The 25,932-nt window shown below is 34.3% G+C and overlaps 1 protein-coding gene across 1 annotated transcript in view; it reads left to right on the forward strand.

Moving 5' to 3' along the window:
* amon (prohormone processing protease amontillado) overlaps positions 1–25,932 on the forward strand; it is an 851,181-nt gene that overhangs the window by 245,394 nt on the left and 579,855 nt on the right. Inside the window, exon 2 of the mRNA XM_081730809.1 lies at positions 4,699–4,803. Coding sequence (XP_081586935.1) covers positions 4,699–4,803 — 105 coding nt within the window. The remainder of the gene's footprint in view (positions 1–4,698; positions 4,804–25,932) is intronic.

A 25,932-nucleotide genomic window follows, 5' to 3' on the forward strand; every position in this document is an offset into this window, starting at 1 on the left:
GGAAAGCCTAACTAATCTCAGTTCTAGCTCTATGAAACCATATAACACCACATAGTATATAATGTAAATTGTGTATAGAATAAGCATTATACAAACATAATACACTATTATTTGCTTAATTCTATATGTGTCAAAGAGGAGGAAGTAATTACGTACGTTATTCATTTTGCATTTGGTACCTTTCTAAACATAACGACAATGAACAAAAATAGAAGGTGAAAAGAAATTGTTTGCTAATGTTCAACATATCACTTACCCGTTATCTTCAATATGAGTACGTAAGTTCGAATACATTTCAAAAATCCATTAACAGCGTGAGATTGAATTAGTTAATTATCTAATGGGTAATCTACCCATTGGCCTTGAGTGTTCAATGCTTTCATTGCCTCCGAAGTTCTGTCATAATGTAATTATATAAGAGTTATTGTATTACAATGAAGTTTACTTAACGGTGTTGACTTCTTACTTTATTTTTTTTAGCTCATTAATTTACTTACATAAGGAATTAGTTTACTTCTTTATTTGAAATGAACTGAAATTCTAGCAATGTTATTTGACTGATTTCTTTTTCAAGTGTACTTAAATATCTCTTGGTTTTCCAAAACAAATTTGCATTAAACATAAATTATAACGTTACCGTAGAGAGTTGTGACATTGACCGATGGGGTGACTTTGAACAAAAACGGAGGAGATTTTTGAGGTTCAGTATTTGACACAGATTAACCTGTTACAAGAATATAAAAATTACTGGTGCATTTTGTGTTTAATACAATTAAGAAAAATGTCAGTTCTCTGTATGTGAATGCATTACGGCTAAGCAAATAAATATGAAATTTGGTAAAGAAAATACGTGAAATTAAAGATATAATAAGCTGGAAACCTGCGTTTCGTTGCTAATAATAGGTAGTTGTGTCCACATTCAGAATGTAAGTGGTAATTGTCAAACAGTTTTAAGGTTAAAAAAAATGCCATGCAAAGTGCATTTCCCCTATATGTGGGGGAGACTTTGAATACTATTGTTTCTTTGGTCCTGGCGAAATGGAAGATAACCTAGCAGGTAGAAAGTTTGGATCATGCAAAGTTTCCATTGATGCTAAAAGAGATATGGAATGAAATAATCCAAAAGTGAAAGAAAATCTGAAAGCTGGATTTACAGCTGCTGGTATCCACCCACTCAACCGTGATGGAGTGCTTAACAAAATTAAAGACAGAACTGATCCTCCCTAGGGCTTCGCTGAAGACCTGCATACAAGTGTTGTTGAGTATTTCAAGTGTTCACGACAGCCAAAATCAGGAGGAGAGTTCTCGATTTGTATGGCCATTGAACGATGCTATTTCATCTATTGACGTTTACGAAAGAGACACTGACCAAAGCTTAATCCAAAGCCATGAATAGTCTTACTGACGTTTACGATATTGAGAAACTATTGCCACAGCCTGAGTATGACCGTCGGGATAGAACAGTATTCGGTGTTTCTTTCATGAGTTGCAATATTTGTTAAGACACTCCGGATTCCTATTGTTCACACTTGAGGGTTGTCTGTTTGCTGTATGATAAAATACTTTGTATGGAAGGCTATTGTTTTGTACTTACAAGTTCATAACTTTTATTTTGGGTGTTACAGTACACACATTATTCAGTGCAGGAACTTATGATGTCATATTTTGGTTGTCAATATCTAATTGTAATTCCATTTTCTTCATTTCCTTAACTGTATAAATGATTTGAACAGTATTCATGGTACGCCTCGTTTGGCTTCTGAATAAATCCTACGTTGATAAAATTGCTCTTTTTAACTTTGGAAGGCAATAGCAGAACTTTGAAGTGAAGTAGAGTGTATTTTTTACACCAGATGAAAGAGTATGAGTTGGAGGGTTGTTCTACTTATGAGACAGGTGTAAATGATCAGTTAAACTTTCATTTTTACTCCTGACAAAATACAGAGTCAAATTTGAAGAAATGTATTACTTTTTTTTTTTTTTTTTTTTTTACATAACTCCGTCAGTTTATGTCCTACAACGACAAAATCAATATCTATATAAAGGGCTGTTCAATCTCTTCCACATTGTGGGGTCTCTTTGAACGGAAATCTTGCACAAACCAAGTTACCATCATGTAAATTCCAGCGTTCAATGTCACCCCATCTTGGCGGTGACTTTGAACACATCATTGTTTATTTTAATTTCAAGTTGCTAATGTAAATGAACAAATGTAGGTGGGTTTTGTAGTTAAAAGAACAACATACAATCTGAAAAAGTTTGATGTGAAAATTCAGCTGTTCTAAGAAATTATTCAAGTTTCTTTCTCCAAAGTGTTCAATGTCACCCCACACTAAGGTACTTAAACTAAATGTGACTATTAAAATTATATACAGTGGTTGCTCAATAAGTAACGCACAACCTACTTTAGCATGGTAATAATGGAAAGTACTAAAGAAATGAAATTAAATAGGTAGAAAAATTGGTTCTTCACCACCTAACCTATTCGTAATTGATATTTTGTGTTGTTGCAAATAAGGTAAAATGGATTATGAACTTTACACCCCATTAGACTAATGTGCACTGATCAAATTTCTGTATAAATCCGATTCCTCTATAACTCAGTAAAATTGATTTACAGTAAGCTGTTTGCAGCCCATGGGGACAACACAATGAATTGAAGTAAAGTGTGTAAAGGATGTCTTCAGAGGATTTGAGTAGCCATGGTCAAGTGGAACGTCATTACCAATGAAAATGCATCAATAATTGGGGAACTCATCCAAAAAGACAAATGCATCACCACGAGACAAATTATGAAGCCCACAGGTATGGCAAAAGGATATGTGTTAAGGCTAATTCAGCGATTGGGATGCAGAAAAAGAATGTGCTTGCTGGGTTCCACAGTTCTTGACAAAGGACAATTCAGAAGATTGCCTAACTGGAATGAACACTGGTACCACAGCCCTACCGGCATCTACCTGTTTAGCCGTGAGGGCTCAAATACGTGGGAAACATTTTCCATTTTCAAGATGATGAGTTCATTACGTGTGTTAAAAAATGGTGTAATGACCAACTCAAGAGTTTTATGAACAGACATTCGTATCGTAGAAACAAAGATGGCTTAAGTGCAGTGAAGCAAATGGATCATATATTGACTGATACTTTCAAAAGGCCAATGGTGTTACCTACAAATTTCATTAATATAGTGCATACCATTAACGAGCAATAGTGAACTTTGCGCTATTTTTGATTGACCTTTTTATATAACAAAGATTTACTTTTCATGAAGTAAGGAACATTTAATTGGACTTGAGGAAATAAATTGAGTATTTTTTTAGTTTTGGTTTGGCTACACTATATGTAGTTCTTAAAATATGGGGCGTACAAGAAAATGTTTGATTGTGTGAAATATATTGAATTTTGTGGATCAGGGGCCACAAAACGTTTGAACGGTCCTTAAATCGAATTTTCATATTTTCTACGGAATAAGCACATCATACCGAGTAAATTGTTAGTTTTGGTTTGGCTACACTATATGTAGTTCTCGAGATATAAGACCTACAAGAAAAGTTTTGCCTGAAATTTATTGGACGTTTTGATCCAAAAATACGAAATTATGAACTTCTGCGTTTGTCGTAGTAATACGACAAATACAGTGACGCAACAAACTAATAATATAGCGAAATGTAGAATTTAAATGTTAAAAGCTTATTTGATTAATCTTGGTATTCAATTTCAAGCAACATAGTAGAATAACACATTATTCGTTTATAACAGTAGAAATATTCATATAATACGTAACAAAGATAATTATTTTCTTGTAAAATTAGTATATATGGCGATGGCGTCATCTGTAATTAATATACTGATATTGGAGATGCTTTATTGTCAGCGAAAGTATTTGTTATTACGAACGAGTTAAATAATTTCGTTAATTTGTTCGAAGCATCCAACTTGATAACATATTTCAAAATATGAAAGAAGTTACAAATTGAACTTACAATTTTTCTTCGCAATTACCTCCTACCTGCAAAACAATCTAATCTATAGTAGTAGTTGTCAATATCAGCAATTATAGCCTTTAACTTGCTCCTGGGTTTAGATTTGTGTAAGCTATTTTTGTAAATAAATAAATAAATAAAGGCAGACAACCTTACAGTACTATTTCTCGCTCCCATTTATTGCTTAGTTATCATCAAAATATTTATTTATGAAATATAAAATATTGCAATAGGCGTTTATGGACTCCCCAATTATTACTATACTTAAAAATTACTTAATTTCTTTATATATCTGCCAGTATTTGCCATCTTTGTATTAAAATACAAATAACGCAGCATTACAGTCCAGAAGGTATGACGTTGGCTTCCCGCGCTTGAATCTGCTCGTCACTGGGGGTGTGGTTAGAGGGTAGCCAATCGGTACCAACCGTCTACTGCGCTCAGCAAGCCACGAGTAACCAAGCTGGCCACTCCCCATAAACGTCATTACAACTTTTCGCCGGAAGCCAACGATGTTATACTTTCCGTACTATAGTAATGACATAATGTTAAACCTCTTCTTTACTGAAATTCTGTAAGCATTACTGAGTATATTATGTTAGTATAACCGGTTGTATTTTTAAAAATGAATTTCATTGAATAAAAACTAAATTTTATTTCGTTTTCATTACTGTTCAAGTAAAAGACTGATAATTTACATTTTTCTTTTTTTCTATAGGTCCTAAGTTCGGAAAATGAATTTCATTTCGTACATCGTGCTTTACCACATGCAAGAACCAAGAGGAGCGTTCCACATGCTCGAAAGCTCAAAGCTGACCCGTTGGTAAGTACTTCTTCTCTTATTAAAATTTCATCATTTTGTAAGCTCAAATCTTATGCTTCAATAATCTTATGTTACAGAAGGGTATACTGAGGTAAAAGTGCACATACAAAAATATTGAGAAATGTACATGGAGGATTCCAAAGGCACTTTATGTAATCGATCTCTAGCTCCACTTTATTATGTTGGTATATTTACGCTAGGAGATTGAGATTAAAACCAAGATAATATTCAAAACTTTATTTTATTATTATTTATAGGCTTTCTGTCTGTCGATTTATGAATTGGATGGATGGCTCTTGTAAATAGATTTTCTATACCTTCTACTTACTATTAAAACTTATGTCATTACAACTTCATGACAACACTAATAAAGAGAAAAATAATTTAAGAAATGCTATCAACCTCGTGATTATATATTAAAGAAAGCCGATGGAACAATTATCACTAATACAGATTTCACCTTGAATAGATGAAAATATTTCTTTGCCGATTTACTTAGCACTCAGCCAGAAACTAATGTTCGCGGAGAAAGGGAAATACACACAGCAGAACAGTATATTCCAGACTCTAACCGTACGGAAATAGAAATTGTTATAAGAAGTAAAAAAAAAAAAAAAAAAAAAAAAACGCAAATCTCCTGGTACAGACGAAACTCCAGCTAAGTTAATTTTAGCTGGAGGGAAATAATTGTTGTCGTAGGGGTCTCAGCACACTTGTTTTCCCGGGGATAAATAATATTTTCAAGACAGCGCTGTCGATAGCCCTAAATTCTATTTTTTCTCTTCTAACGTAAGTCCCCCTATGAGATGAAACATGACCCATCCCTCCCTGTGTCTCTTTTCTCCCCTGGCATTATTTGGAGGAGGAAAGCAGTAGTGAGGGAATCTAAGAGAGAGAAATTTTTCCTTAGCTCATGTCTACTATAAGACAAACTTAGGAGCATGGAATTAAGATAAAATGTAGCCTAGTTTATAAAGACTATTTTCAGTGCTTCAAGAAAATCGTGTTACATTAGTCCTCATTTCAATGTTATGTGTATGCAACCTGATTATTTTATTCTATTTTTGACCCATAGTATTTGACATTTTCCTTCTTGTATAAGGAAATGTATGTATGCGTAAACTATTGTCTATGTACAGAAAGAACACAATTTACAAACTAAGGAAAACGTAAATTTTAAAAAAGGGGGAATTTTTTGTGCCGTTCGTGGGATATTTATCTCAAAAAATATATTATCTATACATGGAATTAAAAGAATCAAATAAGAATTTTGTTTTTTCCTATTGAAATTTACATTGAAATGAAATTCGCTTACATAAGATGCGAAAATATATGGCCTTGAAAACAGAGCTGGGTAACATTCTAAAACAAGAGAGCACATATTCAACATTGAAGGAGGTTTGCTACATCAATAGTGTATCATATACATTGTTTACTTCAAAATTTAAAACAAGTCAGATTAAAATCTATAATGGTTTATTCGTAAAAACACCGTGTTTCAAAAAGAATGATCTGATTTTAGACGGTAATAATTACGGAACAATAGGACGTTTCGGCAAGAAAATGAGTATTGTTGGAATAGGCGTGGCCTAGAATTTTAGAAAATCGCCATTAGATGTTAGTCAATGCGTCTTCTCAGTTTTCAGTAAATCAGAAATAAGATGGCGTCCGCTCAACACAAGGCGTTTTGTGTTGTAGTTTGAGTGCTGTTGTGCTGCACAAGCCTGAGGCAGTGTTTCGGTCCAGCACGTTTTTCGTCGGCATTTTGACATTGATTTGCCTGCACCCAAAAACATTTGTCATTGGTATCGCCAATTTGGAGAGACAAGATGCAAAGGTAAAAGTCCAGGTCGGCCGCGCACTGTAAAGATTATGACAAATTTAGTTATCGCCTGAATGTTGTTTGTGCTGCCGCTGGTAGACACAGAATTTGTAATAGCATAGCTAAAATTTGAAGATTTTGTGACTATTTTGCAATGTATTTGTGAGTATTTTGTAGTATGTTTTTACGGACTTTTCAAATCAGGTCGTTCTTTTTGAGACAACCTGTATTCCCAAAATTTTGGTGATACCAATGATCTAAAAAACATTGAGTAAATAGCCAAGTTATTCTCATATTAAATACACATCAAGTCATGGAATTAAATAACAAGATAGGATTCGTAAACTCAATTAATTCAAAATAATTTGTTTCCTATATGTTATTCGCAGTGGATATCATCTGCATCGAAAGAATGATTGATATGGTCCAGGGGCATCATTTGAGAAGGGCAGAGGAAATTACTCCCATGAATTTAAGAAAAAAACATATACGTTGTAATAAATTGTACACTAATATACAAACAAAAAATGTAAAATTCTTTGAACTCATACTCTAGCAAAATCTGAAATGACGAACTGGTTACGACCTAATGATAGCTAAGTTCGCATTTGTAAGAATTCTTCTGTTTTTGCTGCTCACGGATGCTTTCAGTATAGAAGAAAGGTATCCTTTAATCGGCTCATAAGCATGTGCGTAATCGTGAAAAAGTAACGTTTTGCAACTATGTATTCATTCCCGGTATGCTGAATTCCTTCCAGAAAAGTTTCTGCAACACTGAAATTGTATTATGTAGTGACATTGCGCTCTCTCAAGGGGAAAAAGTATGATAAATAAAATTTACTTGCACCACTTACGTCATTTCTGCAGAAATATGGCGAGGGGTCATTTCAGTGGATGGAGCTTAAAGGATTTTTCAAAGTTCATTTACTTCGTTAATATATAAAAGAAATATATTTATTTATTTATTTACTCTGCACACTGTTTTCCTAAATTAAGAGAAATCAGAAAAAATCGGTTATGGAAAAATTAGTGGAATGATTATGTGAGAGGACAAAGTGGAATACCAAAATAGTAGTCGCATATGACCGTTGAAGCAGAGATGAGCATTATCACTGATTCAACGTGTTACTTTCAGATAGAATAGTTGAATGTTGAAATTGAGCACTCCTTTTAGCACCAATTGTGAGACGTTGTTTGAAGTGAAACCTGAACCATCGAAATGGTTTCAAATTTTAATGCTACGACCCATCAGAAATTGAACGCGGGATCAAGAGTACTAAAAGCACATGCTCTAACCACTAGGCCAGTTGAAAAAGATAAAATTATAGCATACGCGCCTTATTACAGTAGTCATCTGTATATCTGATTGAAATATTCCGTAGGTAACTAACTCTATGGCCTATGGAACCCGGAGATTCAATGCCGTGTTCACAAAATCTCTTCATTGATTTCTGTCAATGAACAACTGGATCCAGTTTCTACTTTGTGTTCTTATTTCTGAGAGACTCAACTCAATACTGTCGTCCCATCTGCTCCTAGGTCTTCCTCTTTCTGATTGGGCCTCCAGTTAAAACTTGGTAAACATTACTACTTTCGTCCATTCTGGCATGATCTGCCCACCTGAGCCTCATAGAATTGATGACCCTTAACAATGTTTGGTAAACTATGTAGGTGATACAATGGTTAATATATTAATTATTCAGGTTAGTTGAAGTTGATTTGATTTGAGTTGAGTTTAGCGTCCCTTTCAGCAACGAGACTATAAAATGAGATGTGGACACACTGATTAACGTGGAATGCGAACCATATGAGCTCCAGTCGGGAATCGAACCTGGGACTCCCACGCTAAGGGCGAATACGCTAACCGCATAGCCATTAGGGAGCTGTAAGGTTATTTGATGTTTAGTATCTCTTTTCAGCACTAAGGCTATTCAAGAGGTGGATCTACAGTTTAAGTTGGAATTCGAACCACAATAATACAATAAAATTTCAAGGTTCTTCTACCGATTATTGAATCCGGTACCCCGTACACAAGGGTACACATCACACTAGCCATTAAACACACGAGGAGGGTTATATATAGTTAAACACCGGTCTTTTTTTTCTATCTGAAACTTTGTGGCACTCACGTAAAGCATCCTGTCGACAAAACACTATATTAGAGACTGATCTGTTTTCTTTCTGTGTCTTTTAAATTTAAGAGAGTCCTTATCTATACGTGTCATGCCGCAACCATTTTAGGTTCTAAGTGGTCATTGCTTGGAAATAACGATGAATCTTCTTCACGAAGAAAAGAAAAACGACACAATATCATCATAGTGATGAGTGATGAAGAAACAATTTCCTATATTACGCCTTTTTTTCTTTTTTGCTTTGTGTGTGCGTGTGCCTGTAGACTCGACATAACAAAAAAGATGTCATAAAAATGATGCAAAAAGTAAAAAGAATGCCATAAGAGGAGAAGGTAAAAAGATTGAACTCAAAGTGATAGTAGGCTATAAGAACGAACGAGAACTCCCCCCCCCCAACCTGCCGATAAAACGGCCATTACAGTCTTGCTTTGGGGTAAAGGCGCCGCTGATTTTTCTCGTAGAAGGGCAAATAGGGAAGAAAGAAGAAAAAACAGAAAGGAAAGAGAAAAGAAGAAAAAACACAACGCGACGATAGAGGTGACGCAATAACTGGAACTGGAAGAAATGGACAGTGAATAGCGATTGATGGACAAAAATGGCCAATAAGAAATTTCCTGTGTCGTCTAGGAAACGAGTGTGATGGGCTTACAAGGATATTTATATCCGTTGCTTGTAAAACATAGAAAAGGTAATAAAATCCTAATGCTTTGATATTGATTCAGAAGATTGAAGACCAAGAACAAACAACTCCGAAAGCAAAATAAAAAAAATAAAACGGTTATTTCTTAGGATAACAAATAACACACATTTTCAATTTTCACTCTTATGTTTTTCAATCTACGGTATGTACGACTTATCTACTGTACATCAATTACTAATAATGTTAACTTTGTTTATGCCTTAGACCTCATTGTTTTGCAGCATAAAAATCAGCATGGGAATTGGAAGTGTTAGTACGTGGGTCGTTCAATATATAAGTTTCCCTAAGCTGTAAAAAATTATTTTTAAGATACATTTATAAATTTAAGATACATTAGGAATGGAAAGGCAACCGGAATAGATAACATACCAATCGAATTCATTAAAAATATAGGAGACAAGGGAAAGAAAGAATTGTTCCGACTATGCAATGAAATATATGAAACAGGAGAATGGCCAAAAGACTTTCTGAAAACGATCATGATACCGATGGCTAAGAAATCGAACCCAAAGAGATGTGAGGATTATAGAAATATTAGTCTCATATCTCATGCAGCTAAAATTCTGCTCCGAATACTGAACAGAAGGTTATATGAAAGAACAAATAAAGAAGTTGAGGAGGAGCAGTTCGGGTTCAGAAGAGGCAAGGGCACAAGAGATGCAATTGGATTATTAAGGGAGATGGGTGAAAGATTTATAGAAAAAGGGAAAGAGGTGTATGTTATATTTATTGATCTAGAAAAGGCTTTTGACCTCGTGAATTTGGAATTGTTGTTGGGAGTTCTAACGAAGATAGGGTTGGAATGGAAAGATAGAAGACTCATAAGAAACTTACACATGAACCAACAAGTAAGTGTTAGGATAGGGGAAGAACTGACGGAAGAGAGTGCAATTGGAAGGGGAGTTCGACAAGGATGCTGCCTCTCACCAACACTATTTAATGTCTATCTAGAAGAGATAGTGAAAAAGAGTTTACATGATGATGATGGTATTTCGGTAGGAGGTAGAATGATTAGATGCATAAGATTTGCAGATGATATGGCGCTTGTTGCAGAATCTGAAAACAAAGCCAAAAAAATGTTAGAAAAAATTAGAAAGGGTTTTGAAGAATATGGAATGAAAATAAATGTTAGAAAGACAAAAGCCATGGTGATTGGAACGAAGGGGTCTGTGTCAAATATAAAAGTAGGAGGGGAGAAAATAGAACAAGTGAATAGTTTTCGATATCTGGGTAGTATTCTTAGTAATAACATGAAGTGCGAACGCGAAATAAAAGCAAGGATAGGAATGGCTGAAGAAGCCTTTAGGGGGAAGAAAAGTCTGTTTTGTGAGACCTTGAATAAAGAGTTGAGAAAAAGACTCATAAAATGCTTCGTGTGGAGTGTTGCACTGTATGGGGCGGAAAGGTGGACATTACGTAAAGGTGATGAAAATCGACTGGAAGCCTTCGAAATGTGGGTGTGGAGAAGAATGGAAAGAATTAGTTGGGTCGAGCGCAAAACGAATGAGAGAGTGCTAGAAATGGTGGGTGAGAAAAGAACACTTTTAGATAGTATTAGGAAGAGGAAGAGAAACCGGTTGGGACATTGCCTAAGAAGAGATTGTATCATGAGGGACGTCCTAGAGGGTATGGTGGCGGGAAAGAGAGGGAGGGAGCGAAGGAGACTACAATTAATGGATGATATAAAAACAGAAAGATCATACGCGAAGACGAAGAAGTTAGCGGAGGAGCGTGGAGCATGGAAGCTTCTCAGCTGCGGCAAGTGACCTGCTAATAAAGGCAGAATACCTATGATGATGATTTATAAACTACACATACATGTGTAGGTGGGTCCTTTCTCATCTCTTCGCATAATCCTCATTGAGATTTAGGCTTTTGTCTGGATGTTGTACCAATTTGTCCACACCTTTTGCAAAAAAAAAAAAAAAAAAAAAAAAAAAAAAAAAAAAAAAAAAAAAACAGGGCTCTGGCTATTTAGCATTCTCTTCATATTCCGCTTCACTTCTTCATCAGCAGTTGACAGGAGACCAGGTCGTTTAGGTCGAACCTGAGCTCTTCTTCAGGGAAACGCAATTCTACATAAGCGACGTGGTCTCTTCTTTTTGACGACAAGACCACCCCCACTCAGCACCCAAATAAGACACAAAATTGAAGGATTAGATTGGGAATGGCTGTCCCTCTTTCCATACAGCCTCAATTTAGCACCAAGTTACTTTCAGCTTTTACCAGTGTTAAGGTCTGCGTTGCAAGGTGAACGTTTTGAAACATATGGATAAATAAAATGGAAGACAGAAAATGTTCTTGAGGTACCAAATCCATACGAAAAAAATACTTTTTCCTATTTATTACCTTTTTTTTTCGTATAGCAACCAGTGTTGAAACCAGGTCCACTGCATCCCATTTCAGTACAGTAGCAGCAATTCAGATTTTACTTTGGGAAGTGAGTGGGGAGCAAAACTCTATGCCGACAATAATTTCACGTTTTTATTAGTATATTGGTACAGAGTTGATGAATAGATATGTATACCTGAAACTGAAGGAGGAAATTCCTCTCCCTACCTGCCCTTGCCTCATGACACCACTATTTTAGTAGAGATATAAGGATAAGGATAAGATGTAGTATTTTTCAGATGATGAATAGAATTCAGAAAACAGCTTCTAGCTATTTTTTTTTCGTTTTAGTTCTATAGTTATCAGTGTTGAAATTTGAAATGGTTGATTTTTACCACTTCCGATTTGAATTGTGGGCTAATGAAGGGCATGAAACATGTTCTTGGGAAGCCGATTCGATTCCAACGTAATCTCTTCTCGTTATCTTTTATCATTTTTCTCTGATATCTGTCAACAGCCAGACGGACACTCATTCTTTAAGACTTCCCATTGCATTGTTTATAAGTCTAAAATTGGGTAAGTACACCTTTTCTCTAAAAATTAATGTTTAGGTATATAGAGAATTGATTATTAGGAAGTTAAAGTCAACCCAACCTCTTCAGTATATCTAAAAATTTAGTAGCCTTTAGAGAAGGTCATAACTCTTCTCTATTAATAGCAAACAAAGTGGAGGTATGTGATGGACATTTTTCGTAACGCTCACTCACTGCTAAACCAGCATTCATCCTTCGTTTCCACCTTCACGCAACTATCTCACTCTCATTCTTGCTCATCTGCGGACACAGTGCCTCAGTGTGTGGCGGTCCCTGCGTTGATGCCACCTCGCGCCAACTGCGACAAACACCGTGTTCGTGGGTTTTTTCGGGGTTCTCTTGTTTTCTCCCATTTTATTCATTCCACCATTGCATTTATTTCTCATAATCATTGTCTCCTTTAGTCTAGCCGGTGTAAACGTGTCATGTAAAACTGAAATATATTTCATTTCATTTTTTCACTCTTGCTGAAAGGCAAACTTTGCACTTTCTCACACACTTTTGTTTAGAAATGAGGATGAGTGGCGGTGAAGATGATCCTTGTGAGGGCAAAATAAGAGTGATAATATTCACGTCAAGCAAAGGCATTAGATTTAAAATGACCATTAGACAGACACGGTGCAGACGATTCTCCTAGAAGTCGAAAAAATTTGACTTTTACAAACTAATAACAAGTTAGTTTCATTTCGCAGCGTGAAACTAACGTAGACTTCCCAACTAATCTAATTCAACACTCAAATTTGAAGTAGTGCATCTATAACTACTAGTTGCAACAGATTCATAAGACCAAAGATAGAATCTGTTCTTCGAACGCTGAATCCATATTAGAAAAAAACATTATTCTCTCTCTCTTATGGTTTTTGGTCTATGGAGAATAATATAAACACCGGAAGTTGTAATTGCTATCTATCACTTTCGGTTGCAATAAGAAGAATAAAAACAGAGATGAAATATATGTTTCGTACTGATTCCAAATAAATAACTGTTTGTCACGTTCTATTTTCATTTGATCCATTATGCGATCAAGGTTGTAACCTAAAAATCGTAGATTTTCACCACTTCCGGTTCAACAGACAAATAAATATCGAGACGAAGCTCGTTCTTAGGACACTGAATATGTATCAAAAATCATTTTTGATTTCCCTTACCTTTTTTGCTCTTTAGAAATACGTATTGAAACCGGAAGTACTAGTAAATGTCAACCATTTCTGGTTTTGGTAGACTGTTGTGAATTGTGATAGTTTGCACTCTTAAGACGCTGAATCGATTATTGCTCGTAACACAGTCTGTCGCTATCTATTTCCGTTTTTGTTCAATGATGATCAATCTCAAAACCGGAAATAGTTTATTTCTATTTGAATAGAGGATTAATGGACTACGTGGGACATATTCTTGGGACCCTGAATCAATTACAAAAAAAAAAAAAAAAAAAGCCTCCTGATATCTCTTACCGTTTTTGTTCCATGGAAATCAATATTGAAACCGGAGGTATTAGTAAATTTAGGCTATTTTTGGTTTTCGTAAAGTTTTGCGTCTGGTGATGGCATGTTCTCTTAAGACAGTCAATCTATTGAAAAACAAAATGCTTCTCTTTATCCATTACCTTTTCTGTTCTATAGCGGTGAATTATGAAACCGAAAATGGTTGACTACTACCACCTCCGGTTTGAATAATGGGTTAGCGGATTAGATGGAACTTATTCTTGGGACACTGAATCGATTGTAGGAAACGCTTCTCGATATCATTTACCGGTTTTTGCTCTATGAAAATAAGTATTGAAATTGAAAGTTGTAGTAAATTTCAACCACTTCCAATTTTGGTAGAATATTGCGGATGATGACAATATGTTTGTTCTCTTAAGACACTGAATTGAATGCAGAAAACTGCTTGTTGCTATCAATTCTTGTTTTTGGTCTACGATGAAAAACATTAAAACTGAAAATGACTAATTTGAACCATTTCCGGTTTGAATTAGAGATTACGGAAGGAGATGTAACATATTCTTAGAACGTTAAATCGATATCGATTACACTTTTCGACATCCCTTACCGTTTCTCCTCTGATAGCTTAGAGGCGATAGACAGATGGACATAGTCGTTCTATGAGATTTCCGAGACTTATGCATAGCATAGTATGCAAGTCTAATAATAAAGCAAGATCTCTTGAAAGATACACTTGAAAATGACTTTAAAATATATATCTATTATCTACTGCCATAGAAGTACACTTGGTAGGCCCTAAGTACTCGAATGGTAAGCGTGGTTGGAAATTTGTATTTGCAATGTAGTTCCAACTGTATATTGGCTAGCTAACTTTTTGCCTTCATTTATCCAACAGTTTCACAATTTTATTTCTTTTGTATGTTGGTAAATACTCGGCAAAGTAGCCAATTACACTGTAGAGCCAATGTTGGCAAATGCTCGGCAAAGTAGCCAATCCAATGTTGGCTGTAAACTGGTTTTACCAATTCCCGCTGACTGTGCTGCTAGAATATAAACTTAGAAAATCTCGACCAGGGTGAGGGGTGAAGAGAATGATATCTCCATATTGCCGTCCGTTATGGCCATCAGTTACGCAGTCTCCACTTATATCATTTCTGGTCAGTCATTTTAGTGAATTCCAATCTTACGCGCCCTGTGGTCCATTTCACAAAATTAGAAGTGTACAAGTTTCTTTTTGCATGTTACATGTTGTAAAACAGAAAGTAGAATAACAGTAAAAATTATTTGTAAATTAGTACCTATACTTAATTTATTATGTCATCATTATAAATATTCTGCCATCGTTACTAGCTGAGTACTGTAAATTGGGAGCCTTCAGAATGCAACAATCATCTTTATTTTCCTGTTTTTCGTCATTAGAAATTTTAAAGAATATATAGACAAACCTGACACAATCACTACATATGCGAGTGCAAGATCGTGAGAAATTCAACGATATCCACTTGCTGAACAAGGTCCAAACGAGTAGTGCATGGGCAAATACCTTGATACTAACAGGTTGCATGTCGTGAATATGTGGATTAATAAAAGGAATTAAAGGACTTCACTTTCAGATTATGGTAGAAGCTTTTTAGACGATTTAGTCTTAAAGTAGTTTCAAAAATGAAACTTGTCAAAATTTAGACAATTTTAAAGACCAATTCGTACAGATAATTATGCTTATGTATATGTGTTTGAAGAAAATAAATTATACATTTGAAAAAAACTATAATAATAATTAGTATTATTATTGTTATTATCAGTAAATTATTATTACTGTAAAAAAAAGTCAGCAATGTTGAAATAACCAATACCAACCTTGTTTTTCTTTAATTCCTTTTAAAATGTTATATACAAAACAAATAACTACGGTAAAAGAATTAATAATATATAGAGATTACTTTATTTTGTTTTAATAAGAAAATCATTCAAGTAGATTAGGAAAGCTGAAATTTTACCAAGTTTTATTATATTATGGTTTTTTATAAGCAAATAGAAAAGGGAGATGGAAAAATTCAATAAACTACCTCAAAGTGAAAATTAATTTTTATTTCTCCTTCTGCAGACATTTATTTCGTTTAGAAAAAGGAAATGGGAAATTGGGAGGCATCCAATTTTTTGTGGTTTTGTTTGATTTTAAAACTAATTTTCTCCATTTCCCTTTAGATGGCAGTCTTTTCCTCTTTTTTTTTTAAATTCTTTTTCTGACTTTTTACCTTGTACCTGGAAAATAACTCCTGTGGATTTGATTATTTTTGTTTGAAAAAGCTAAGGTAAAGTAGTTTATATATCAAAGAAAATAAACCTGATAAATTGTGAGTTTCGTTTTATTTCAGTCTTATTTATATTAGAGATAGTATGTTATTAAATATTACGCTTAATTTCAACAAATAACTATATTTACTGTAATCTAAATAACTAAGGGAAACAAAACATTAAGGTTGGAATTATTTTTAACTAGAATGTGCCTCTTTTACGTGTAGATTGAGAACAGTCCAGCAAATATATTATGGCTACAAAACGGTGTTTCATTCACAATATTAATTACTCAAGTCTTAAAGAGACTTATTCTGTTAGCGGATTGTCATTTCACTAGGTATGGCTGCACCAGGAGATTTGCTTTGAGCCCACAGGGAATACAATAAGCTGAAGTGGCATCAGTAAACGAAAGCAATCACGGAGAGTTAGTTCGTCAAAGTTGCAAGGATCTACTTGAAGTCAGTGGCCCCGCGTAGCGTAGTCGCTAACGCTCTTGCCTTCAGTGCGAGCGGTCCCGGGTTCGATTCCCGGTGGGGTCACTCGGTCGAAAAAGTGTAACACGTTTTTTCAGGCCAGCTACCCTGAATGAGGTTTTCCTCATTCACACCAGGCAAATGCCGGGCTGACACCTAGCTTATAGGCCCCAGGCCGCTTCCTTCCTTCCCTTTCTCCGGATTGTGTGCTCGCCGAGGGACGTCATCCCTCAAATTGTGATGGGCTAAATGGCCTTAGATGTCGAAAGCCCAGAAATCTAAATCCTAAATCCTAAATCTACTTGAAGTCACCGAGCTGTAAATTTCTTAGACGTTTACATGTTAGGTACTGAAGTGTATACAGTGTATGTAGTGCTTCTCTTATGAAGGATTATATGGGATTCGTGCTTATATTATCTGCATTTTTCTATTATGTGGAATACGAGGAAGGATCACAAACTAAGGATACAAGGGCGATATTTCTGGTGTTTCGTGAGGCGTGTGTGGTAATTTTAATACGTGGAGTTGGCAACTGTGCAGAGTTTCAGCCATCCGTTACCTATGGCGCTAGTTGTGTGTAAACACAAATGGCGACTCGTTTGGAAAACTGGTCTCGCGAATAAGGCCGCTCAGTTATTCAATTTCTGTGGGCGAAACATGTAACTGCGGCTGAAATTCACCAGCAGCTGGTAGAAGTTTACGGATAAACTGTAGTATCTCGTTAGCATGTCGCAGAATGGTGTCGAAAGTTTGCAGTCGAATGGTGTCAGTAGAGAAAACGTTACTGACAAGGAGGGCAGTGGCCGACTCAACACGGCATCAACAGATATGAACACCCTACCTCTCTCCCTACATCCCGAACCTCGCTCCAAGCGACTTTCACCTGTTTCTGTACTTGAAGGAAAACTTAAAAGACCGTCGCTTTGCTTCAGACGAGGAGGAGAAACACTTCGTGACAACGTGGCTCAACACGCAAGAACAGTTTTTTTTTTAATTATTTTTTTTTATCAGGAGGGAATCTTCAAACTTATCCTACTATGCAACAAGTGCCTCAACCGATATGGAAACTATATCGAAAAATAACATAATGTATATATTATCTGTTGGCTGTATTGGTTGTATGAAATAAAATATTCACGTTTCACTGCCGGCTTTGTAACCTTACTCTTTGATCACCCTTTGTAATTTAGAATTCTTTATTTGGTTCTGAATAAGTCACGCAGAATTAAATTGTGCAATTTTCTATGCTATGTAATTAATTCAGACCAAGATATTCTCTAAGAAAAGTCGTATGCTTTGAAAAAGTTGCAAGTGATGAACCATAGTATGTTTTTGGCTGACTGAAATGACGTTATGGAATTGTGAAATGTGCGTAGCAACAGTGCAAGTTTATTCGTTTTAGGACTGATTGTTTGGCTTTAAATTGTTAGTTGTAAGTCAGATATTTCTAAGAGCAGCTTAACACTTAAGGGAGTCTATTGGATTAGGCCAAGCCTTTGTAAGATGGTCTTGTCTGCTGAAGGCAAAATTAGAGTTGTTTGGGGATACAGCAAGATGTATATTGTTGATTATAGAACTGACATTCTTGCTCCAAATTTGTAATTGTGAGCTTATGTCCGACAAAACTCAACTTTATGATGTCTTTTACAAGAATAAACTGCATTACAAACAGTGTTACCAATACATTAGTAAATTTTCTTACCAGATGAAATACTTAAAACTGTCAGAATACCAGTAGATAGATTTAAAAGCTACTAGAAATCTCGCCAAACAGGAAGATGAAGTCAGCCAAAATGGCATATTTCTCATACGTAATGGACCCTGGTTTCCATTGTATACTTAATAATACGATGCAAATATAATTGAAAATGTTTTTGAGCGAATTATACCTTATAGTTGAGAAGTAGATCGAATGATTCTGACTCGAGAATTCAGCTAATCTTACTTTTTTTTTTAAAAAAAAATCTATTTTTAATTACCAAGTTCTACAGTTAGTTTCGTACATAGTGCAGAACTACACTGTTTTAAAGCACAATTTGCTTCCATGCTGCAGAGTAGGATCTAGCAGAATCAACGAAGATCGTGGTAAGATCAACCTTCTTATTAGTATTATTGGGCGAAACGATTTTAAAGTGAAACTGCTCGGTTTACCTGTATTCGTAACTGGATATACCACCTGTGTTAACTAGCTAATATATCTGGATAACGTTTAAATAGTCCTATTGCTTCATTGAAAAGAGATCGGACAGGGTCGGTAAGTAATAGTACATTTATTAGGCGATCGGTTCACTAAAAAAATACGTTGGATTTCCTCCAAAATTGATTCACAACCCTTTAGATTTCTCTCATGTGCTACCAGACTGAACATTTCACAACAAACAAGGATTCAAAACCTCCAGATTTAGTAAGGAAAGAAAAGAACTAAATTGTCAACTCTGATTACATAAAGTATCTGTTGATTAGAACTAATTACGCGTACTAAATTTATGTTTTGTACAAGTATTATTACGAACCAATAGTTAGGTAAAAGTATTCCTGCCCTTCATTTTTCAGCTTATTTCGAGATCGTAGTTTTTTAAAATTACTAGTACCGTACATAAGTCCCTGGCATTTGACGGTGTCCCACCCCCAAATTATCCCTCGTGTCAGTTATTACCCATATAAATTATTTTATACATTTCAACTAATGCAAAGCTACAAATACCATAGTTCAAAAATGGGCTCAGACCAGTCTTCGTGAAAGATCGCAAAGTGAATAAGTAGGATATAATACGAAACTTGTAATGACTCAATGGATGAGATCACACTCAATGCTAACAATTGCTAAGCTTTTTTTTTTTTTTTTTTTAATGAACAACCTTGCTGTTGTTTCATAAGTAGTTAATATATAGATGTATAGATGGTGGGTATGTGCTACCACTTGTGGCCCCGCCACGACCAAAGTGAGAAATACGTGCATCCACCGAAGTTCAGGACACATGTTCAGTGTGATACTTACCTGATTAAATAGTAGATTCGTTTACGTATTTCTGAACCACCACATTTTCAGGAGTTAGCTTGTCTTGTATCTCTTGATTTAATTTCTGAGTCTACACTTATAATTACACCGTTATTCACGAGATTAAAAATTCTGAACTCGTCTCGTCTCGTCTCGATAATGAGATGATAAATATTTTTCAAAATTCGAGACGAGACTAAAACAACAATTCGTGTCTGATTTTTGAAACAAGGGGAGAAATTTCACGAATCTCGTAAACAACACTGATCCACTCAAATGTTAAATTTCAAAAACTGTTTGTGTTATGTGATTCGTGGTATAAAACTATAAACTGATAAAATGATTTAAGAACACAATGAACAGCATTTATTAGCGTTTAAAGACACAAATCATTACACAATATACTGCAATAATATGGTTTAAATGTTGTTCCATCACAGCCTTCGCCAACCTCTTGTAGCACGAAAAGATGGTGGTAAAACTAAAAAAACTAAGATGGTAGGCTAAAACTAAGAAAAAAAATCAAGTCATTAATTAGAAAACAGAATGAGAAAAATTTCGACACTAAGCAATATAATTAAAATAGAATTCTTCGAAAAGCTTCTATAGAATTTACTAGGCGACACGAGAAAACTTTATTTCTCAACTATCTTCGTTAATAACACTTATTACAACAAACATAAAGAGGATTGTTTACCAGAAATAGATTTGCATTGCTGTCATGATGGCTTTAGAACCAAACGTTCCAGTTATTCGAGGTCGTGAAATTCAGATTTTTTTTTTTTAAAAAAAAAGGTCACATTATTTCTTGAGAAAATGATTTCGATTAGCTTAGCACAAGACAAACATTTTGTAAACTAATTGTAATTTTTCATTGTTACGATATCGGAGTACAGTAATCCCCCGGGGTTTGTCAATAATGAGTTTTGTTAACCTTCACATAACTTGAATTTTACGGAAGATAAGTTTGTGAACATCACTATAAAATAGAAATGTATGAAAGTGCATATATAACTATACCAACGTTAAAGTTTCGAGGGTTATTGCGTAACGGCAAATTCTTCAGCTCAAGAAATTTAATTACTTAAATCCTGATGCAAAAAATTTCAGATATAATGCTCACCTACTTAGCTATAAATATAGTACGTTGCCATAAGATTACTAGTGAAAGACCATTTTCAGTACGAAATTTATTTTTAAGTGATACATTATACAGAGATAAATTGTACAGTAGTTTTAAGAAATTGAAAAGAAAAATATTAAAGTGAAATAAAGATGAAAATTGGGGGTTAGCTTGGACTTAGGGGGAAAATATTAAAAGAACGACAATGTCGTCATCTTATTTCCACTCAATGAAATATTGTAACATTACAGTACTATCCAACTTGCATATGAGAACGTTCAGTTTTCATAATTAGTGTTTTTAGCTTATTTTAAAAATGTCTAAAATGAGATGTGTGTGAATCGACGGCTTTAATCGAACCGAACAAAGTGATATGAACAAATATAAATCCTCATGTGTAGTTTCCGAAAAAAATCTATAAAAACGATTATTTTGTAAACCTAAAAAGTGATGCTGTATGACAACAACGCCAGAAATTGAGATGAATCTGATATTGAAGTATACATTTATGAAGCTTTTCAGTATGCCACCAGCAATACGAAAGTATACTGTATGGTTTATTAGAATAGAGCCCAAAATTATGATTAATTGGATCGCACTGGCTCAGTGATAGATCGCTCACTTCTGATGCATAAGGCGCCTAGTTTGTTAACGTCTCTCGCCAAATAGGCTTTGTGGTGATCAAACTCTGTTTGCATGGGTTTTCTCGGGTTTCTCCCGTTTCCTCTCACTTTCTTTATTCCACCATTTCATTCGTTATGATCGGCGATGCTGAAGTCCCCATTAAACCGGAATCAATCATTTATACATTATCATTCTCGATGCTGATGTCCCAATTAAGCCTTAATCAATCAATAATTCATTCATCATCGTCCTCGATCCTGACGTCCCCATTAAACATCAATCAATCAATCATTCATTCATTATCGTCCTCGATGCTGAAATCCCCATTAAACCTTAAATCAATCAATACTTCATTCATTATTATTCCCGAAGCTGACGTCCCCACTAAACCTCAATCAATCAATCATTCCTATCATTCAGGATTTTGACGTCCCCATTAAACCGCGTTCAATCAATCATTCATTATCATCCTCGATCCTGACATCCTCACTAAACCTCAATCATTATCATCATCACCGTCCCTCCTAGCTGCGGTGCATAATCGTGAGATGTTAAAGTAAAATAAATTACGATTAACTCCGAGACCGAATTTTTTTGTTTAACAATAACATTGTCCACAGATAAACATCTTATCAATAGATAAATAACATCAAGCTGAACAAAATTACATACCGTGTGGAAATTCTCATGCGCAGTGTTTGAGAAAATTGAGAAAAATGAATTTCTATACCGCTAAAAAATCATGTAATTCTTTGTGACCCGTAATTATTCGTTGTATTTTTTTTGCTGAAACAGACTATAGTTATTTATTTTATTGTACTGTATTATACTGTATTATAAAGAAACACATTGCTAAGTAGCAGAATATATATATATATATATATATATATATATATATATATATATATATATATATATATATATAATTAGTTTTATCTTCTCCTAACTGTGACACGCTTACTTCTAACTTACTACTTGTAATTCTAGTTATATAGTAATGCAATCCAAATAGAACATATATATATATATATATATATATATATATATATATATATATATATATATATATATATATATATATATTTCTTTATGCTCCAGAATAGGCATTAAAAGTGTTTGTCTCAAATTGCATTAACTTGTTCAAAGATTTTTTTTTTTTTTTTTGCTATCCTTTTTAATACATTTTCATTAGAGTATCCTTCTTTCTACAGAGGCGGATCTAAAAGGTAAAAACTGAGGGAGGGGAAGCCGGATCTCAGACTATGATATATATATATATAATATATATATATATATATATATATATATATATATATATATATATATATATATATATATATATATATATATTATGAGTTTGCTATTAACTTTAAAAAACATATAAATAATAGCTTAAATTATTATTGTCATTCAAAAAACTAGACTAGATCTGCCATTGCATAAACATACTTTTGAGCTAAATGTTGAATTTCCTGTGTTACGCATCAACATCAATGATCGTGTTATTTTTTTAGGTAGGAGGAGGAGATAATGTAGCTTAGATTATCTAAAGTTAAAATTTTTAAAAAATAATAAAAAAACATAATTAAGTTAATCGTCAGGTAATTTTACACGACTTCCAGCTCATTCAAGCAAACATACATTAAATTTACAAAATAGAGTTACAGGAGGTACCGTACTAGTAAATTAAAAACAGTTTTGTTCGTATGAATTCAGTTTCACTCGTGTAATGCGTGAAATCTGATTTACAGGATATATATGTGATCAAGTTCTCTTGTTTCCCATTTTTTCAGGTTAATCAGGACAAATTTAATGAGATAGTACAGTACGTGGTTCGTTAAATGTGTTTTGTGATTTTACAAGTAATTAGTTTTTACCAGTTGCACCTGAATAGGAATTTTGGTTTTACCAGTAATTACGAAAATTACAAATTAATCATATTGAAAATTAGTAGATGTCACACACAATCATTCGCAATAACATCTAATATTACAAGGCAAAAAGGTAGTTATTAGTATTGTGTGAAATAAAGGAAAAAATTACACATTTGGATTGTGTGGTATATTTATTTTATGGTTAGTCCCTAAATCCTGTTATCAGCTACAGTTAGTTAAATCCTTCAATTCTGATGTTCTACTTTGATTTTTTTTAAAAAACAATCCTGTTAATAGATTACTTTCCTGTTCGTTTATTGTAAAAGCCCCAGTGAAGGCGCCGCCCATCTTTGGATGGAAATGATATTATCAAGGATGTTGCAAAATAGAGGATCTGCCCATACAACAAAATCTTCAAGCCATACGTCAGAGTTTCGCTACCCCTACTCTGTCCACTTCGCCCAATAAGATTGCGATGTTTCAAGCCAACATTCATGGCGAAAACGAAAGTAGCCAATCAAACGATGGCAGAAACGAGAGTAGCCAATCAGGCATGCCGATGCTCGGTTGTTTTTTGACTTCATTGATTTAATAGGATGAAGATACATATGGGTAGATCCTCTATTTCATAACATCCTTGGATATAATACATACATCGTTTATAACAATCAAATATTACAACTTAAAATTTCACACACTTACATACTAACTAGAGGTCAGAAAGTGTGTGTACTTACGTAAAACTAATGACAATACTATATTTTTACATTATTTTCGCCCTAACTTATTGTTTTACTCTAAATTTAAGTTATTACAAAACAAACGTATTTAGATTGTGTATATCCATAGACAACACAATATTTACTTCAATAGATGGTAGAGTTCAGTGCTGCTAGTTCTCGACCTTTATGTGGCACCTCTAACGGAAAAAGTTAGGAACTGTAGTCTTACACAAGTATTCTTTCATTTGTTTGCAGGATATTGAATAAAGATTTTTAAAAAGTTAAAAAAAGAGAGAAACTGTTAAAACAATACTTTTAAAAATATTTTTTAAATAAAACAAATCAACAAGGAGAAAAATAATTAATGGGGTAAAAGCAAAATGAAGAAATGGGACTAAACATAAAACTAAAAGCATTGGGCGTGATTTGCTGTTTAAGTAACGTTGCTTAATCCTTAATCTTAGGAGGAACGCCCAGTACTTAGGAGCATATTTCTTCATTTTGATCCATACACGCGCATACAGAACATATTGTCTCTTTTTTATTGTATTTTACAAAGTCATTGCTTTCAAAATTTTGTTTTTTACGTTTGTTAATCATTTTACGAATATTAAACATGTCTGGAGGTTGAGTCCATCCTACCTTTTTTTTTTATTATCGTTGTATTAAATCTCTCACTGCCCTATTCATCGCAGTGTTGACAACTTAGTATGTTGTACCTAAATATTTGATGAAATGTGTACTCGGGTGGGCGCTAGAAGGAATCAATATGTAAATATCCTGAAGCAAAATTTATTTACGGTTTTGTTGTCAAATTTATTTTAACTTTGTACGCACCTTTGAATTTATGAGTTCAATTTATTTATCACGCTTAACATATTCCTCACTTTCTCTCTATATCTGTCAGAGTTGGTGACGTGATCATGTAATCCAGCTTTCAGCTCTCTTGGAGGTGAGATAAAGTGGTGGGGAACAATTTGGTTGAATTGTAGTTTGAATTGTAGTTGAGGATTAATTTTCCATGATGGTCTGTGCACCCGCCAGCTGCACCCGAGTTAAGCCCCGGTCCTCGATGTTACATAAAGACAGCAAACAAAATCTCGAAGTGAAATTATTGAGATCTTTAATTAATTACCTGAAATACGCCAATGGAATATTCCAATGTTCATTCCCTTCCAAGCACAGAAGTGTTTCTCATTAACTTTCTAAGTCGTTCGGACGTTCTATTCAAACTACAATTTTGGCTGCATGCCATGTGAAGTTAAATTACTTATAATCGTATGCTAAGTAACAACCTAAATCTTGTTAAAAAAAAAATAGCCTGCCACCCATCTCTCTTTTATAGCCGATATTTTCGCAAGAGATGTAGAACTTTAAAATGCTTTGTCTCGAAGAAAGATCTCAGATAGATCTAGACAATTTAGATTTATTTGATTTCCTTGATATTCACAATTTCATATATGTTTATAAACACAAGGACTATGAAGCAGAGGCAAACCGACAAGTTTATTTTATTAGTAGTAGTATTTTAATGAAATTATACATAGTTCTTACAAGCGTACGCAAATCTTTGTTCCGGAGAATAAGAGAGCAAAAAGCATCCACAAATTAACACTTCAATACAAAATATGTTGGTAGTTTTAATTTATGTATTGTTAACATAATATTTTGTAGGATGCAAGAACATCAGAGAGCATTTTCTACCATCTAGAGGTATGATAATTTTACAGTTCTTTCACGCTACTGCATTCGATTTCATAACAAAAGAAATAATTAATGTATCTAATAAATTTACGGACCAATTTTTCATTTCATATATTAGTATTCATTGTTGCTAGTAATGGGTTTTGCATTTGACCTACGATTGGTATCATCATCATCATAGGTATTCTGCCTTTATTGGCAGGTCACTTGCCGCAGCTGAGAAGCTTCCATGCTCCACGGTCCTCCGCTAACCTTTTCGTCTTCGCGTATGATCTTTCTGTTTTAATATCATC

The sequence above is a fragment of the Thermobia domestica genome, chromosome 11 (assembly GCF_964235325.1).
Source record: "Thermobia domestica chromosome 11, izTheDome1.hap1.1, whole genome shotgun sequence".
Taxonomy (NCBI): Eukaryota; Metazoa; Arthropoda; class Insecta; order Zygentoma; family Lepismatidae; genus Thermobia; species Thermobia domestica.